The 20,530-nt window shown below is 33.9% G+C and overlaps 1 protein-coding gene across 2 annotated transcripts in view; it reads right to left on the bottom strand.

The window, feature by feature from the left end:
* The window catches only part of LOC118180188 (uncharacterized), a 176,601-nt gene extending 156,905 nt beyond the window's left edge, over window positions 1-19,696 (bottom strand). For both annotated transcript variants that reach the window (XM_085810311.1, XM_085810312.1), the window contains exons 1-2: window positions 19,559-19,696; window positions 3,535-3,643 (exon numbers count right to left, since the gene is read on the bottom strand). In XM_085810311.1, the coding sequence (XP_085666437.1) occupies window positions 3,535-3,643; window positions 19,559-19,569 (120 nt within the window). In that variant the 5' untranslated portion in view covers window positions 19,570-19,696. The remainder of the gene's footprint in view (window positions 1-3,534; window positions 3,644-19,558) is intronic.
* Between the last annotated feature and the right edge of the window lie 834 nt (window positions 19,697-20,530).

The following is a 20,530-nucleotide window of genomic DNA, read 5'->3' as shown; positions in this document are numbered from 1 at the left end:
TAAAATTTGCAATAAAAAAATTTAATATTTCAAGAATGATCAGATTATAGGACATCACATATATCGCACAGATTCTTTTACAGACACTAGAAAGTTATGACAGAAATGGCGATCGCTGAAAAAGTTATATGTAGAATTTAATGAAACTGAACACAGTATACAACGCATAGTAACGTATAAAATAACATGAAAAGAAATTACCAAACAATTATGATGTTATAAATTGTATTTGTTAGCATGTATATAAAATGAACAAATCACATGTTTCAATTTGGTGTAGCAAAATTACCTTCAATATGCAGTTAGATTTCTCCTAGATGTAATACAGCACATACAGCAATGTGTGATGCAGTCAATTATGTGGTCTATTAGTTTTCCGTATTAAGCAAGAGGCATTGCTCTTGAAAAGCAGTTGCATGCGTTGCAAGGGTCTGAAGAGAAGGATTGGGAGCAGCTGTATATGCTCCTAAAGCATCCTAAACATGCTCTATAGGATTCAAGTTCAGTGATTGGGCTGATTCAGTGAAGAGCTGAATTGTTTCCTGCTGACGATAATCATTCATGATGGGAGTCCTGTGCGATCTAGCGTTGTCCTCCTGTAGCAGGAAATGCTCACTTATTGCCCCGGCATAAGAGCGGATATGAGCCTCAAGGATGTCATCTTTAAGGCCTCAGCATTCACAGTTCCACGTGGAAAGACTTGGAGGTCTGTGAGTCCTGCCCAGAGAGATACCACCCATACACAGACACTGCCTCCTCTGTATGCAAATCTTTCATGGATGTTTGATGGATGATAACGGTTCCATGTTCTCTCAAAATCAAATAACGCCTACTATCGCGTTGGAGTCTAAACCTGGACATTCGTAAAGAGGACAGTTTTCCAATGATCAACCATCCGGTAGATATGTTCACGTGCCCACCTCAAACGTTCCCTTCTATGACATGACGTGAACGGCACGCAAATGGCTTGTCGCTTCGCATACAGATTCGTGAAGCCATCTTGATACAACAGTTCACGTTGACATCAACCTTCTGGCGGCTGCAGCAAGGGAGGATCTCGGTTGAGTCTGAGATGCGATTTTGTTCATTTGTGGACATAAGAATACATATCGATCATCGGCGCTTGTGGTAGCGGTTGGTCATTCTTGGCTGAACCTTTTGGTTGCCGAATCTGTGGTTGGATATTGTTGCCAAAGTCTGTGAACCACAGAAAGGCTCATATTTAGCATCTGGCCACGCACAGCTGCCTTCTGTGAATGTCACACGAGTTTTTTTCTGCTCAATAAATCTAAAGGCTAACTGCAGACTTCTGTCGCTTTTTCACTGAGACGATTTTTCGCCCGCGATTTGCATTGCTTTTTTTGACTTCCGTCACCAGCGTAATCGTGTGGACGTACTTAAATGCTGTCCAACACACTAAAGTCGATGCTGCATTACAAACCATACGCGAATTTCATCTTATACTGGGTCTAGAGCTAAGTTTGTTTTGTATTCTAGTTTAGTGATAAGTAAATAAATGAAGAGAAAATTGCATCTGCATATAAATAAAGAGAACATAAAGAGGAACAGGGAAATAAAATTATTTCTTAATATCATATTGCAACTGAAAACTACAATTCCTCCTTGAATGCAAATTTGAGGAAACCGGAAAGGAATTTCTTCTAGTGACTAGAAGGGCAACTCAAAAGGCAATGACCTTAGACTTTAAACTACAAAGTCATCTGATCTGAAAAGAAATTATCGATATACCCTCTATATCAATGCACTATTTCAGGACCATCTTGAAGAACAACGAGAACAAAATACTTTTGACGAGTTTCTTAAACTGAGACCTCTCAAAATTCAAATAGTTATTCGAAAGGATCAAGAACAGCTGAGTCTTGGAAACGAATCCAGTGAAAAACTCATATTAAATTGAACTGAAAAATTGTGAGACTTTGCACATGCAAAATCTATGTAAATACGATAAGATAGAATAGATAAAAACTTGAAATAATTTCGAACAGATTCAAAGCATTTCCATTTCAAGTCCCATGGTTGGGACTCCAATAAGCATTTTCACCTTTAGTGTGATTCTTTTTTTTTTTTTTTTTTTTTTTTTTTTTTTTTTAAGATATTTCTTAAATTTGGGCCAGTCTCGCGAAAGGATTAAAATTATTCGAGAATGAACAATTTGCATAACGACGGACATCCATAAGCGATTATGTTCGCAATGCGAAGCATAGTTGCCCCATATTAAGCTTTCTAATGGAATGTTCTTCTCTCTTGTCCGATAATCAAGCATTTTGTGTTTTAATGTTGTGCGGTTTTTTTTTTCTATCAAAAACAAAATTTCGTACATCCTTATTAGGTCAGTTTCCTATTTAAGTATTTTCAACTGCATTCTCTCAAAATATTATCCATGATAATATACATTTTAATTTTTTCAGGATTTATATAGTTGCTACGCTGTACCCTCCTTTAAGATATTTGATAATACATTTTACAGATCATCATACCTTTATCTAATTACTTCTTTCTTTAATAACACTTGCGACAACAAAGTTCGGACCAGTAAATTATTATACAGATGTGTATAATATTTTATTCTTTCAGTGTATATTAACTGAATAACATTATATTGTTACGAGTTCGTAATATACTGAAGGCACACAGGTCTGGATGTTAGGCTGATAAAATTTATTTTATCAAAAGAAACACTTCAGAGTTCTCGAACTTTCCACAAAAATAATTGCATAGATGTTCACAATATCACAGAGTATAATCAGTAGTTAAAATTCAAACTACTAAGAACGTTATACACAACGCAATGCAAAGCGTATCTAAAGGGGAAGCTAACCCCAGATATTTCAGGACTCCTAACTCATACTGAACTAACAACTCGCAATAAATGCTGAAGAATTGATGTTCTCTCTGTCCTTATATAGTTTTTACCCGGCCGCCGAGATATTTCTAGCATTTTCTGCTTCTCTAAATTACTGGAAGGCATATGAGAGCCTAATACTGTTGCAGTTACACCTGAATTCAATTACCGTTATTCAATTACAATGCTTATTACTGTGATACAGGGACCGGACTAAAATGTTGCCTAGCTGGGCGACTTTTGACGATTTCTCGTGAAACTGGGCGACAGAAGTTAGGTGCCGAAACCGTTTCCGGCTTGGCGATATCTCGCCAAATTAGCGAGATAACCATTTACTCAATGTTAGGCTTGTCCTTGTATTCTTATTTTTCCGGTAGAGATTCATTCCTCCCAGCTTTTCATGTTACATTATCAGAAAAATACAATTTCACATATAATTTTATTAAAATTATCTGCCCTTGTCGAAAATTCGTAACAATATTTAAGAACGTAGCATGCGTTGGATCATTCTAGGGAAAAAAAAAAAAAAAAAAGGCTATCAGGCACCGAAGAAAGTTAAAGAATTCCTTTTTTATGGTTTATTGCTTATTCACAAGCATAATGAAGCATATTATCGCATAATGAAAATACAGAAATTGAAAAAAAATTTTAAATTAGAAATTCGGACTTACTTTGAGTTTCTGATCATCACAAGCATCGCAAGGCATATGTTTGCGTTCACTGTTACCTTTAGCCATTTCCGAAATTTTGGAATTGTTAGAAATGAATTTAAGATCTTTCCTAAATGTAGAAAAAAGTTAGTTATAGATCTGTTGTGAGTGGGATTTCGAATGCCATGGTTCTAAAAAAGAAACTGCATTTGAAAATTTTTGCATATTCATAAACATACGCTTAAAACTTTTAAAAGTTATAAGAGTATTGCGTTTAACATCAATTTGTGTTCATCAAACCAGAAAATTCTAATTTGCAGAGTATTTTATTTAGATGTTTTTGTCTTATTTAATTGTGTTTGTAGGGTTTATATTTATTTTAACTAACATTTATTTTAAGTTTAAACTATCGTTCCTGTCAAGCCTTACTTTCCCCTGGAACTGCCAATCCCAGAGTATATAAATTTTAGTAGAACGCGCAAGGATTCAAATTATCAGCGGAAGTATTCTGAGTTAAATAGAAAGGAAACGAGTTCGAAGTGTGCTGTTCTTACTTCACGAGCGCGGAGGTAGTTAGCCAGAAATTGAAGAACTCCGCGTTTCGGCCTGTGTGCTTGCCTTGGAGAATTGTTAATCGTTCAACGTGATATTCAAAGTTTGCTGAATTAGCAGCGGTATTGTAAAACGCGGTGAGGTTAGTTACTTTTAGAGAGCCTCGTAGTTAGAGTCTTGTTATTAGTTTCTTTTCAGGTTCTTATTTTTATTTTACCGCCGAGTCGGCGTAGTTTGTGAGCGTCAAGAGCACGCAATTCTAACTTCTTAAGTTGAATAAAAAGGGACTTAAAACCTTAGCAAGACTCTGTCATTTTTCCAGTTTCAACAGTCACCTCTTGGTTGCGTGCAAGTTGGAGGCGCGCAACTCTACATTGGCGCCCGAACACTTATCGAACTAAAATGGCCGAAAATCGGATGGAAGCCGCTGGACAACACCAAGAAATGGCAAGCCAATTGGAAGGATTTGGATACCTGTTCCAGACTTTGAGAGCGTCAATCAAGCCAAACGTCAATTTCGACGGAAAAAATTCGGTGGCGATATTTCTAGAAGGCCTAGAAAATCACTTTCAGCTCTACCCTGTGCCTGAAAGACAAAACGTTGCCATCGCCACATCTGCACTAAAAGGACAGGCCGCGCTATGGTGGAAGAATATAGGCAAATTTTTATTAGGGAAATTTGGAAGCCAGACATATACATTTGAAAATTTCAAAAAATCGTTAGTAAAGGCCTTCCCCATAGTGAAAGATCGAGCAAGGCTGGAAGCCGAACTATATAGTTTCTATCAACGTGATATAGAAGAGTTGACGGACTTTATTTACGAAAAATTAAGCTGACGGATACGCTGTATGGAAAGAAAGCCGACGCGGAGATTATTGAAATAATCTTAGCAAGATTGTTACCCGCTGTACAAGACTACTTCGAAATTAGAAACCCAAGCACATTGCAGGAGCTCTTCGAATTGGCGGTGAAGTTTCAAAATCGCAGAATAGCGGAAAAAATAGAGGGGCAACGTATTCTCAAAGTACCCGAAGGAAATCTTCAAATGAGGAAACCAGAAATGGAAATCGCTCTTATGGGGGAAAGAGCTATCAAGCTAACTCATCGAACCTCGAAGGTCAAGGCCCAAAAAGAAAATTCGAAAATAAACATCCGCGTACCTAGAAGGCACAAATTGAAAGGAAAGCTTTAAACGAGTAGAGGGGCCTGTGAAAGGGAGGGTCCAGACCCCGGAAGTTTTAAAAAAAACCCTCAAAAAGACATTTAAATACGGTCATCGTAAAAAACTCACATCTACCAATTATACAAGTCCTGGTTGGCGATGTACCAGTAGAAGCCCTCATCGATACAGGAGCAGAAGGAAATTTTATGAGCGAAACATTCTTCAAAAAGAATTTTTATAGGGTACGATTATTTAAAACCAAAAATACGGAAATTATAGCTGCGCAAGGAAAAACCTGTCACTGCATCGGGAAATTATCATTAAACATACAGGTACAAGAGGAAAGCCTCAAAGTATTAATTTTTGTAGTGAAGAATCTGCAAAATACTCTTATTTTAGGTATGGAGTTTTTAAGGGCCGCGAGGGCCAAGCTGAATTTTCAAGACAGTTCCGTGGTGCTGGAGATGGATCAGAGGGTGGTGGAACCTGTAGAGTAACCGCAAGTGGACCTTAGCCATCTGAATGACCATGAAAGTCAAGCCATCCAGCAAGTGGTGAGTAATTTTTCTAACTTGTTTTCAGAAAAGCCTGGTAGTTGCCAAATAGTTACGCATCAGATACAATTAAATGCCGAAAAACCTTGTAGGACTAAACCTTACCGCTATGACAAACAAAAAGACGTAATCATCGAAGAACATATTCAGGAGATGTTAAAGAATAAAATAATAACGCCCATAAATAGTGAGTACGCGAGTCCAGTCGAGTAGTAAAGTAAAAGAACCAGTAGGAAAAGAGTCCAGTAGGAAAAAGAACGAGTTTCCTCCTTCGGATAAAAGGGCTTGGAGGTTTGCTATCGATTACAGAAAAGTAAATAGTATTACTAAATTCCCAGTTTACCCTTTCCCGGTTATAGAGGAAATTATTAGACAGATCAAATCGACAAGATACATGTCTACTTTGGACTTAACGTCTGGCTACTATCAAATAGCTATGAGACCCGAAGACATACATAAAACCGCGTTTATAACAAAATCGGGCACTTATGCATTTTTACGCATGCCCTTTGGGTTGTGTGGGGCCCCATCAACATTCCAGAGAGCTATGGACATTGTTCTAAAGCCTGTCCTAGGAAAATCAACTTTAATTTATCTAGATGATATAATTATAACGAGTAGTACGTTGGAACAACACATTAATGATCTAGAAGTTTTTAAATTATTAAAAGAGGCCGGTCTTACAATTAACGCCTCAAAATGCAAGTTCGCAACTAAAGAACTTAAATATCTCGGTTATAAAATTTCGCAAAAGGGTATAGAAACACAAGATTCAAAATTAAAGCCATCAAGAATTTCCCACCGCCCAACACCGCCAAGAAACTTTCTTCTTTCCTTGGGCTATGTTCTTACTATCGGTCTTTCATAAAAGATTTCGCTAATATTGTTGAACTACTCTTAGTAATCAAAAGAAAGAGAGGTAAATTTACGTGGACAGCGGAAGCAAATACAGCATTTGAAAGATTAAAAGAAGCGCTCATCAATGCCCCTGTTTTAAAATTCCCGGAGGGAGACGAAAACCTGGAAATTGCAGCAGATGCGTCAGACTATGCGGTGGGGGCGGTTCTTATGCAAAATAGCCATCCTCTGGCATTTTTTAGTAAAACGTTGAATCAGACACAAAGGAATTATACAGCTACAGAGAGAGAAACATTAGCCGTATTAATGGCTGTACACAAATTTCGAGTTTATTTCGGCAAAGCGCCAGTAACAGTCTTTTCGGATCATGCGGCTATTGGTAGACTTTACTCGGGGAAAAACCTAACGCCTAGGTTAATAAGATGGGCTTTAAAACTCCAAGAATATAATCTCAGAATAAAATATAAACCGGGTAAGGAAAACAATGTAGCTGACGCACTTTCTCGTATAAAAGTGGACGATGAAGGAAATGAACTTAAATGCGCTGTGTTGATTTCAAAAATTTTAGATTCTAGAGATACGATTATCACTGAACTGAAAGCTGATCCTGAATTTGGAAATATCTATGCATATTTGAAAGACCCCGAAAGCTTTGAGCACACAGATATCGATGCGATAAGAAATAGAGCAGAAAACTATGAAATAATAGATAATTTATTATTTTATACGAAAACAACAAACGAAAATCTTGAGTACAAACCAGTCATCCCAGCCTCGCTTCGATTAAGCATTTTGAAGGAATTACACGACGCGAAAACAGCGGGTCATTTAGGAGTCAGAAAGACTTTAAAAAGGGTAGTACGCGAGGCGGTATATTTCCCGCAATTATACAAAATAGTAACTGCGTATGTCAGGTCCTGCAATCAATGTCAGTTAATAAATGATATTAATTACAGCCCGGCCGGGTACTTAAATAGCATTCGCGCTACATTTCCGAATGAAATTTTAGGCATAGATCTTCTTGGTCCCTTCCCCCAGAGCGAGTTAAATAAAAATCGTTTTCTTTTAGTAATAGTAGATCATTTTTCAAAATGGACAGAAATTGTTCCACTTAAACGCGCGTCAGCCAAAACAGTCGCAGATGCATTCTTACACAGATACATTTTAAAATACGGTGCACCGATAAAAGTCATTAGCGATATCGGAAAACAATTCATTAGTCAAATATTTGAAAACATATGCAGTGGACTTGGCATACGCCATATCAAAATGGGTCCGTATAGCCCACAGGCAAACATAGCAGAAAGAGTGAATAAAAATATAGTAAAAATAATTCGCAGTTACGTTAGCACTCATCACAAGCGCTGGGATTGCTACATAAATGAATTAGCTTATGCTTTAAGAACGGCAAATCACGATACTACGGGAAAAATCCCAGCAGAATTATTTTTAGGCCGAAAGTTAATTACGCCTTTAGGCAAATTATTCTTTGTGCAACAAAGAGAGCAAAAGTTTAAACAGAAAGATGTGCAAAAACTTATTGATCAGGCGCTTAAAAGCTCGGATACGGCAAGAAATAAGCAAAAAGTGTATTATGATAGAAAACGCCGTGAAGCAGATTTCAAAGTTGGGGATAAAGTATTGAAGCGGAAATTTTCTTTATCAAGTGCCCCAGACAATTTTACGGCAAAATTAGCTCCAAAATTTGAAGGCCCCTATGTAATTCAGGAAATCAAAGGAGTCGTATTGTACCTTAAGAACGAGAGAGGGGAAATCTGTAAAGCAAGTCCCGACCAGGTGAAAAAATACTATAATCCAAATGATTTTGAAATCCTTAAAAGTTTCTTGCAGGACTCAAGCCTAAACGAAGTAGAAGGTTCAGAAATAACAACTGTTCCACCACCAAAGAAGCAGAGAACTGAAGAGAGACCTAGCCCTTCTACAACCCGGACGACGGTACCAAAAAGAAAAAATGAAAACTTTCAAACTCCAGCATTTAAGAAAAACAAGAATGCAGATGCACCGCGTAAAGAAACCGTGGTAAAGAGGAAAACACCACCTACAACGTATCGCAGGAGAAATTATACATCAAGGAGAACGCTCCCAGGGCCAGAGAGTCAGGTGCAAGCAAGGCCGCCGTTCCGGAAACTGAAACGGCAGCAGGAGGAACGAAAATACCAGGAACAACAGAAGAAATTCAAGAAGGACTCCAGACCGGAGGACGTCAAGACCAGCCGTCCAATGGAAAAACGGAAACGACAACAACCCGACGATTACTCCGCCAAGAGGCCAGCATGCAGAGGACGCAAAAGAAAAACTAATGTGGACGACACTCGGAGGTCAGTAAGGAGAAGATTGACCTCAATGAAACCTATAACATGGGAACAATTTTGCCACAAAAGAATGACGGAGTTTCAATCATCGAAAACTCAAAGATAAGTTAAAATCTTCTATAAATTTTTTTTTTCTTTTGTTCCAAAATGTTATGCATAAGTACGAAGTTCTATGTTTTAACGAAAGTCAGTATGTCTCGGTTGAGACTTAGTTTTGTTTTACTTTATTTAGCTAAGGCAAAAGTATTATATTCTTTAAGTATAAAAGCTAAGAACAAGCATTTTCTGTTGGTCGAAAGACTAATTCTGTTATGTTAAAGCCAAAAATTGGCCGAAGATAAAAATAACTTCGTATTCTTGTATTAATAAGAATTTTAGTTTCAGTGCCGCCAGCTTGGCGAAGAATGAGTAAATTAAAAATTTATTTTCTCTTATTCATTTTATGGTAAATTGTAAAAATCATATGTATTAAAATTTTGTAAATGTACGTAAATACTTGAATGTTATGTAAAAGTAGAATTTAGTCTAGAAGCATAAAATTTTAGATGCTAAAAGTAAAATGCTCAAAAGCAATGAATTCAAAATTTAAGTATTAAACTGTAGATAAAATCATGCTCTAGAGCGAAAGCCTGCATGTCTAAAGATGAATGAGGGGGAAGTTAGAATGAATGTGTTTTGTAGGGTTCTCCACATACACTTGAATTTTTAAGAATGTTAAAGTAGCTCATCGAGTTGTAGAATGTCGAGTAAGGTGTGTCTATTTGGTCGTTGAATTCTAACAAATCATGGTGGTTAGGGGAAGTGTTGTAAGACTAAAACACGAATATTCCCGTTTGACACCACAGATGGTGGAGAGCCAGGGTAAAGTTAAATTAATGCTTGAAAAATTGAATGAATGTGAATTAAGCAATAACTAAAGAAAACGAATCGTTTAAAAACAAAAATTTATTCAGTGTCAAGAAAGTGTAAATTATAATGTATTTAGAAAGATACTGATACTTATTCCTTCCGGATGCTGGAAGGAAAAGAACAAGATTGATTGATGAAGTCCAGGAAAAGTTGCTGTAAGAAGAGAGATTTATAAGTATCGAGAGAAATTTAGTATACAATTTGTTACATGAGATTTTTTTTTTTTTTTTTTTTTTTTTTTTTTTGTGTACAAGAGGCTCTTGAGAGTTAGTTCAGAATTATAGAAACTTTTCAACAGGTCGTTTGTAGGACCTGCTTCCAAGTTTTACAAATTCTGGCAGCGGCAAATGTAGGGTTTATATTTATTTTAACTAACATTTATTTTAAGTTTAAACTATCTTTCCTGTCAAGCCTTACTTTCCCCTGGAACTGCCAATGCCAGAGTATATAAATTTTAGTAGAACGCGCAAGGATTCAAATTATCAGCGGAAGTATTCTGAGTTAAATAGAAAGGAAACGAGTTCGAAGTGAGCTGTTCTTACTTCACGAGCGCGGAGGTAGTTAGCCAGAAATTGAAGAACCCCGCGTTTCGGCCTGTGTGCTTGCCTTAGAGAATTGTTAATCGTTCAACGTGATATTCAAAGTTTGCTGAATTAGCAGCGGTATTGTAAAACGCGGTGAGATTAGTTACTTTTAGAGAGCCTCGTAGTTAGAGTCTTGTTATTAGTTTCTTTTCAGGTTCTTATTTTTATTTTACCGCCGAGTCGGCGTAGTTTGTGAGCGTCAAGAGCACGCAATTGTAACTTCTTAAGTTGAATAAAAAGGGACTTAAACCCTTAGCAAGACTCTGTCATTTTTCCAGTTTCAACAGTCACCTCTTGGTTGCGTGCAAGTTGGAGGCGCGCAACTCTACATGTTATTATTATCTTATTCAATAGTATTGCCTGCTATCAGTAATCCTTAATGCAAATAGCTTTAAATAGTTTTCTTTTGGCTTATAGATACTGTCTATTTATTTTTTTTAAGAAATTTCTGTTAAAGTTGTGATGTTCTGTATTAAACCAACCAGGTATTTCATTTATGTCTTTACTATAACTTCTCCTTTCCATATTTCTCACCAGAAAGCGAATTACTTGTTTAAGCTGAGGTTTTTGGATCTTGAGAGAGATTCTGTACCATAAGAAATGCACGACACTCTTTATACGCTAAACGTAGCGAAAGCATTGGACTGCATAAGGGGTTATCAGAAACTAATTAAATGAACTTTAATCGGGAAATTATTCCTCTCCTCAATTCCTTCCTTACCGACCTAACTTTGCAGTCAAAGAAATGCCTGTTCAGCCTTTTAGCGTCTTGTATTCTTTGATAATACAAAGTGCACGCGACGTTGAAAGACTGTTTAGTGAATTATTAATAAGTATTTTAAAGTACTATAAAATCAGGAGAAGGATGTAAAGAACCCTTTATTAAATCATTATAAAGTTTAACAGTCGACACCAACTCATGCTTACAGAACCCAATGCTTTTACGCAGTGGCTATTCACACCATAGAGCTGTAATGTACTAGAAAGAGAAACAGTAACCCTGAAGGGGAACAGGAATGCGAACCACGTGACATTTGGAACATTTCCCAGATCGTATTTCCCGCGAATCTTCCTTACCATTACAGTTCTATGGAGAATTTGTGAGAAGCCAGTGTTTTGCGTGTAAGCGCATTGTTTCGGACTTCAAAAATGATACTTTCGTGCTCCGCATATGGATGTAATTCCAGATATGTGAACGGTGGAGGAGTAACATTTCACAACTGAGCTTTTTCTAATGTTTTAAAACCTAATTTTATAAAATGTAGAGGTTTTTTTATCCACTCTACTTGCCGTTTTCTAATAGAAAATAGATTTTCTAATTTTATATAATATATGCATACTTGAAATAACATTTAAATAAAAGTATCTTAATATATATGTATGTTTCTAATAGCTGTGTTCTGAAAAAAATGTTAAAATTTTAGTAATACAATATAATTTTAATTAGTCTAGTATTCTGCTTTGGCGACATTTTTTATACGCCAACAGACTGCTTTGAATGCGTTTGTTTATATATTCTTTGTATGCGTTTGCTCATGCGGACATGTGCGAAGTAGTAATGTATGTATTTAATACTTGGTAATGTTGATGTAACACTGTGTAAGAACTGCATAAAATTATGTTTTTTTTTGGGGGGGGACATGAATGACTTTATTTTATCCCCTTTTCTTGCACCCAAATATAACAAATTTGTTTACCTTCAATCACGTATTTTCTTTCTTATATCATGTTTCTGGCATTTATTCAAATATTAAGAATTTGTTAAGTATTAAGAAAATAGCAATTATATAGCAGTTAAATTTCAAAACTTTAATAGTTTTAAGTTTCTTTTTAAAAATAATGAACATTATTTAAATTTTACCTTCTAAAATTATTTAAAATAAGTGCGACTACATTGTGCAACGTGCATAATATATATATATATATATATATATATTTGCTAGTAAGAGGAAGTCTTAATTTACCACCTTTTTGTTTCATAATTTAATTATTTACCACTCTCTCTCTTCCTTTTAACTTTTCTCTTCCTTTTTCCTGCTATAGAGACATTTTATTTAATATCTTTCTCACTTTGATTTGCCTACTCTGTAATACACCGTATTAACATTAAATTTCCTTTACGTATTAACATTAAATTTCCTTTTCGTATTAATATTAAATTTCCTTTTTGTACTATTTTCTGTTTTCACTCATTCTTCTTATGTTATCTATTTTTTATTTTTTATTCTGTCTTAAGTACTAAAAAGCCTTCTTTTTTATTTATTTATTTTACTTATTTATTAGTTTGTTATTAGTTTATTATTTATTATTTAGTTTATTATTTAGTTATTAGTTTATTATTAATTTGTTCTGTCCAGTTTTTTTATTTTATTTTAAATTTTGTAGACGCCGATGGACATATTGCAAAATATTATTCTACAGCATGAAAATTATTTAAATTTTAAAAATTAAAATTTAAAATAAAGTTAAATTTTAAAATAAAGTGTTCAATTTTAGGGAAATTATTAATTTTAGCTGGTGTTTATCGATCTAACCTCTTCTGCAAATTCAACGGCAGCTTCTGCGAAATGACATCTTTCCAAGTTCGCATTTCGAACTGAGAGAAAAGAGAGGAAAAAATCGCCAGCCATGGCGATAGTACGCCAAAGTCTGGATTCAGTTCCATTTCATGCCCAAACTCCTGCAGCTCATTCCTGTGCCGCTTTTTCACCCGGTTTTGAATGGCGATGCTCCGTCTAGTATATAACAGGTCTATGATTCACACCGCCTACGTTGGCGCATGCGCACAATCAGCCCAGATACCAGCATTTTACGCCGATTTCCGTAAGGCAGGCGGTAGTGAGAGCGAAGGTTGTTACCCTAACTCAGCGATAGAAAGGGTTGTTAACAGTTCACCAGCAAGAGAATAATTTGCAAGTAATAATTATCAATTACAAAGACGAGGTCAATCTATATACATGATAATGTTCAGGAAATGATTAGATAAAATAGGGATTTAATAATGGTTCTAATTGCAAGCGAGGACGTGTAATTAGTTAAAAAATCTTTAATGTATTGACAAAAAGGCTACAGAAGTTACTTAAATTCGTTTATTTAACAGAGGAATTTTTATGGAAACTTAGACCCTAGTCTTATAGCATAGGACTGTCAGAATTTATTATTCAATATGAAAACGTACTAAAAATTATAATATTCTTATATATTCATCACTTTTCCAGTATCCACACATGTTTATAGGTTCAAATGCCATATTTCAAAATCAAAATTATTTACGAAATAAAACCTTATGAAATCTGATAAATCATTTGTGTGTGCAAATTTTTAAATCTAAATCTCTTACATTAAATTATTTCTGTCTTTTGAATTACATCCCATTATTTATTTCAATTTAATTTATTAATGTGTTTGCAATAATATTTCAAAGTTCTTTGAAGTACTTTTTGTATCCTAAAAATGCAATGTATTACCATAAAAAAAATAAACAGGCATATAGAATTGTTAATAACCAGTATTGTATGATTAATTCTTCATTTAATAGTTGATTTAATCGCTTTTAACTTATTTCATGTCTAAGTTTTCTACACAGAAATCCTCTATCTAATTTGTATCATCTTTTTTCAGAAGAAAATTTTCAAAATGTCTTGATTGCGCAAAACACATCTTTGAAGCTAAATGAATTCTAAGAAGTACAAAAAATGTAAACAAGATTTTGTCGCCACCCCAATCAGTCATTTAAACTATTCCAACCGTTCAGGAAAACGATAAACATTGCAAACATAAAAATTTGCCCTTTTTTATATATACTTTAATAAAAAGAAATGTGTTCGTTCTTTTTTTAACGAAAAGATCCCATTTTCCTTTCTAAACTTTTGAATGTCAACAACGCTTAAAAAATGATAAACTACGCCAAGGTAAGTAACCCGCCTTAAAAAAGATTCACTACAACACTTGGTTCGCGTATGTAGAATTCTTCCTTTTCGATTGGGTTCAAACGACGGATCTGACAACTCAATGCGCATGCGTGGTTGATGTTGGTGCGAACAGATTACGCGGCTAATCGCACCGTTAGCTTAAATCAAGAGGAAATGGATAAATTTTAAATTGATGAAGTATATCCTAACGGCTCCACAGTTTAACTACCGGACAAGCTTGCTGTAACCGAAGTCAACGTAAACAAGCCTAACGGCAAGAATAACTCAACGCCATAGAATTCTGATTGAGAAAATTCAAGTTTCGATTGTGAAGGAAGAACTGTGTTCAAAAGCAAAATTATTTACGAGGTATACTCTTCCTCTTTCCAGCATGCCTTCATAGTGTAACGGTAGCACACTCAGCGCTTATTCGAGAGCTCCAGGTTCAAGTCTCGGCGAGAACATTGCCCATTTTTCATATCTCTTGCTTTTTCCTTTTTTTTTTTTTTTTTTTTTTTGTTTTACGCCTCATTTTTAAAACAAGTCACAGCCATTTCTTATCAGATTGATTGTTTCTTTCAATACTGGCATACAATTACATAGAATTTTTACCCAGATAGTTCAATTTTATGACTTAAGGCCATTCGCGGTAATTAGTCAATTAGGATACAATCACACTGCTTATCCGAAGGCGAAAATATAGAAAATGCAAAGTCGGGGTTTAAATTCATCAGTTCTAATGAGAATGCACTAGCGAAGCAAAGCACTGCGGTTTTACATAATTTCTGAGTAAGCTATTGGTACGAATTGAAATAATTCTTGCATTTAAATGTGTATTCCAAATTAAGATTTATCTTGAAATTAATGCAGATAATTACTGAGAGAATCAGATTTTTGTAGCGTAGTTTACGTGGGATGAGATCACTTGGGATCACATGATACGAAACGGCGAATTAGGATGTTGTACAATGAAAGCATCTAGTAAATTCTTAAATTAATGTCTTTTTACAAATTTATCGGCTTTATTTATTGTCTTTTTACAAAATTTTGAACGATTTTAAAATGTTTATGCTTTCAAAATAAGAATTAAAATTTCTTAACTATTTGTTAACATTTTTTATGTGTTTTATTTTTTATGTGTTTTATTTTTTGTTAACATTTTTTATATTTTTTATGTGTTGTCGCCAATAAAGTCTGCTTGGCGAGATTTGCGCCGGCGAAACGGAAAAGTACCAAAAATTTTTTTTTTATTCTTTATGATAATTTATGTAATTTTATGTTGCGGATGATGTAATGAATGCCGTCACATTTTAAAAGTAATTGGTTTTAATATCTGTAAATTTAATCTAATGTTTTAAGCATTATTTATGGATGTTAAATATTAAAATACTATTTAATTTTGCATTTTTTAAATGATATTATTATGTATGATTATTTAAATAATTTTATATCTATGCGTGATGTAATTAATTCCCTGATTGGTTACAGAATATTTGTGCATTAACGAGCTGTAATCAGCTCCCTGATTGGTTACTGAATATTTGTGCATTATCGCGTCATTTTAAAATTTTATTATTCATCTCTTCGAATTCCTTACATTTCATAGGGAACGGATATGTCCCTCTCAAAGATTAATGATGTTATTGTTAAGTACCAAGACTTATTGGTATCAGAATCAAAAAATTGTCATTTGAGACCTTATTTTGGCCAACCTGGTTTTCCTAATCAAAGATTTATTTATAAATTATTACAAGGGTCAGAGAAAATTTATTTTAAATTTTTGGAGGAAACCTCTCCTGGGAGCTTCTTCAGTGAAGTGCGAGAAATGTGGATCACAGATGAAGATCGTTAAAAGAGCCGATTCTGAGGACGGCCGTATATTGGTTTTGTGGTTCACGGTGGAAGAAATAACCGCTGTAACGGTAAAAAAAGTATTAGACATTCCTCATTTTTTACCTGCAGTAAACTTCTAATTGCTGTCATTTTAGCTCTAGTATACGAAGCGTCCTTATTTACTTATTTTAAAGTATCTGAATTTAAGGAATTTTGATGGTTTTTGATTCAATATTCAGTTTAAGTAATATTTTAATCCGATTAAACGTTGGCGCAATGTTTTTATTCTATTTCATTGCTATATGAAAGTAATAATTTAACCTTACTTTAGTATTTTATACTCGTAGTAAATGTATTTATTTACATTTGCCTGCCATCTTAAAAAATAACGTTTTTTTTTTTTAAATTAATCCATTATTTTTAACAATATTTATTTTTTTTTTAAAGTTTCGAATACTTTACTATGGGCAAAATACGTAAAAACAACGTTTTTCAAGATGGCTGACGATTGTTAAAACCGCGCTAACAACTGCTCCAAAGTAAAGAGCCAAAAATCCGTGCAACCGTCTACCAAAGTAGCACCCAAAAAAAAAAAAAAAAAAAAAAAAAAAAAAAAAAAAAAAAAAAAAAATCAATAACTCTACAGTGGCGAGCGAAGTAAAAGGTGGTGGGCAATAATTCGTTACCACCAGTATTTAGCGATTGGGTCTTGGGTCTCCTAATTCCCAGTCGCTGTTGTAAAAGGGATATAAGCATACTCGATGCGCATTCGAGATATCCAGGGTCCGAATTCTGGCGAGGGCACTTCCTATTTTGCAAGTCTTATACTTCAAAATAACCTGGGGAATCTGCATATTTATTCTTAATTTCTTAATCTTTTATTCTTATTAGTTTTTTGATTTAAAACGCAGTTTTCACTGAAATATAAATTTCACCTCATTAAAGTTACGGTGCTACTTTGGTAGACGGTTGCACGGATTTTGGCGATTGTTTGGCGAGTAATACAACTTATGGTAAACCCATTGCTGGACAAGTTATTTATGGTAACCGATACTTTGTTGTCATTTTATTAAAAAAATAATGCGTTTTATTATGCATAACTTCCGTGTTTTAAATATTATTCATGGCTTCTAAATATTAAAAATCAATTTAATTTTACATTTTTATTTGAAATAAAAATTTTGTTGTTTATAATATTTTATATCATTTTATATTGTTGATGATGTAATCAATGACGTCACCTTACTTAAAAAGTAATTGGTTTTATTAATATCTATAAATTTAATCTAATGTTTTAAACATTATTTATGGCTGTTAAATATTAAAATACAATTTAATTTTGCATTTGTTTTAAAAATGATTTTATTATGAATGATTATTTAAATAATTTGGTACTTTTCCGTTTCGCCGGCGCAAATCTCGCCAAGCAGACTTTATTGGCGACAACATACATTATACACACAAAAAATATTAAAAAAATGTTAGTCCTAAGAATTCTTTTTTTGAAGGCATAAACATTTTAATATCGCTTAAAATTTTATAAAAAGCCAATAAATAAAGACAATAAATTTATAAAAAGACATTAATTTAAGAATTTACTATGCTTTCATGATTGAACATCCTGTTTCGCCGGTTCATATCACGTGACCCCAAGCGATCTCATCTCACGTATACTACTCTACAAAAATATAATGCTCTCAGTAATTATCTACATTAATTTCAAGTTAATTTGGAACACAAGTTTAAATGCAAGAAATACTTCAATTCGTACGAATAGCTTACTCAGAAATTATGTAAAACTGCAGTGCTTTACTTCGCTAATGCATTCTCATTAGAATTGATTAATTTAACCCTTGACTTTACCTTTTCTATATTTTCGGCCTCGGGTAAGCGCTGTGATTGCATCCTAGTTGATTTAATTGCCGAAAATGGCCTTAGACATAAAACTGAACTATCTGAATGAAGCGTAAAAGGTTACCAGCGAGAATATTCCGTTTGGCATCGGTTGTACCATTATTGGCGACTTTATCGCTTGCGCCGGCAAAACGGAAAAGTACCAATAATTTTAATTCTATGCGTGATGTAATCAGCTCCCTGATTGGTTACTGAATATTTGTGCATTACCGCGCCATTTTAAAATTTTATTATTCATCTCTTCGAATTCGTCAGATTTCAAATGGAATGAATATCTTCGTTTCGAAGATGAATGTTGTTATTGGTAATTACCAAGAATTATTGGTATTGGAATAAAAAAATTGCCCTTTGAGACCTTATTTTGGCCAACCTGTCTTTCCTAATCAAAGATTTATTTAGAAATTGTTAATAGCGTCAAAGGAAATTTATTTTAATTTTTTTGAGGAAACCGCGCTAATTGTTTCTTCAATGAAGTGCGAGATATGTGGATAACAGATGAAGATGGTTAAAAGAGCCAATTCAATTATAATTTAGATTTTTTTTTGAGGTACTTATCAATAAACAAGAGGTTAAATTACTCCAAAAATGTAAGTACATATTTTTCTTTTATTTTATAATTGTATACTTCAATTTTTATTAAAAAAATTAATACACTATTTTCAAAAATTGCTGAGATAATTATTGTCACATATGTTTTAATGTTAATTATATTTTATATAATGTATTTTAAAGTATTTGAATTTAATAATATTCTAATTCTTTTAAATGTTGGTAGGATGGTTTTTAATTCGATATTCAATTTCAGCAATATTTTAATGTAATTAAACGTTGGCACAATGTTTTTATAGCGGTGTTTTTATTCTTTTTTTCGCTATATGAAAGTAATATTAGCCTTACTTTAGTATTTTATACTCATAGTAAATGTTTTTATTTACACTTGCCTGCCATCTTAACAACATTTTCAACAAAAAATTAATCTATTACTTTTAACGATATTTATTTATTTATTTTTTTATTTTTATTTTTTTTTTTAAGTTTCGAATACTTTAGTATGCGTAGAAACAGCGTTTTTCAAGATGGCTGATGATTGTAAAAATCGCGCCAACAATTGCGCCAACGTAAATCGCCAAAAATCCGTGCAACCGTCTACCAAAGTAGCACCAAATTTACTTAAACAGTAATTATTAGTGAATGTGTACATGCTAATTAATTTGTGATTGATATGTTTACTGTATCATTCAAACATTTTTTCCCATTTTAACTAAATAATTTTTATTATCGTTTATATGACAATTTATTCCTAAATAATAACTCAAAATAATAATCTAAAATGCATGCAAATAGGGAACTAGATTCAAAATGCTTTAATTAAAGCAGTAAAAATGCTTTACTTTAAACTAAGTTTATTTTAAATACTTCAGGAAACACACTTACCTGCTACACATGTGTTATGATGAATGACCAGTATGTAAAAAGAGTTCAGACTTCCTTTCAGATAACAGTTTTCTATTTGTCATTAAGTTATTTCAAGAAATCAAATAACATAAATTTTCATTATATCGTTTAGGAAATCGAAATACGATGCTTGTTGCCATTGAACAAAGCAAAATATTAAATCCAGCATCTATAAAAACGTGCAAGCGAAGACTAAAAAAACTTTCTTGAACGTTCATTCTCGTTCATCTCGAGAATTAGACGCCAATTTTTCAACATTTTGAATCAGCACTTAAATAAACTGTATAGTCTTTTATAATATTGGTTTGAAATGGCCATCTGGCCCCAAGATACTACAGTTTCCCCCGCTAGGGTTGCCAGAAAGTTACAAGGAAAGGCAGGCATGCCAGATTTGGCTCGCAATTGTACCATTTAGCGACAAAATTGGATATATGCATTTGAGCGGAGTGAGAACATTCTAGAACAAAGTCACCGGTTTTTGCACAAAATGTTCGAAAGCTATATAAACGCTATCTGTACGTGGAGTAGCAGTGTATCGTGAGAGCATCGAGAGTATTTTGAGTTCAATAGTAGTGTTTTGAGTTCAGAGATTAGCTTGAGAGCCGCCGGATCGAGTCGAGAGTCGCGTTTTGAAATAAACGATTGAAGGAAATCCTCTCCAAAGTCACAAGAGCTTGCCGAAATCTTAAGTATTAATCAAAGTGATTTGGCACTGGCAGAGCTTAGGGATGGTGTCGAAATCCAGCACTTAGCTTTCCCATCAGTTAACAGAGACATATTTCAGGACACGTTACGTTTGTTGTGTTCCGTTGACCAAATGTTAATAGAAAGGAAACTTCTAGTATTGAACTTACACAAATCTTAATGGCTTCTGCTTACAATGAAACAGAAAGGGAAAAACTAGTAGGAAAAAAAAAATAAATAAATAAAACCTCATACATTTTCATTATC

The sequence above is a fragment of the Stegodyphus dumicola genome, chromosome 2, assembly GCF_044657685.1.
Source record: "Stegodyphus dumicola isolate Sdum_Otavi_A_Nest chromosome 2, ASM4465768v1".
NCBI lineage: Eukaryota > Metazoa > Arthropoda > Arachnida > Araneae > Eresidae > Stegodyphus > Stegodyphus dumicola.
The sequence above is the reverse complement of the archived record's forward strand: the minus strand, read 5'-3'. Positions and strand labels throughout refer to the sequence as shown.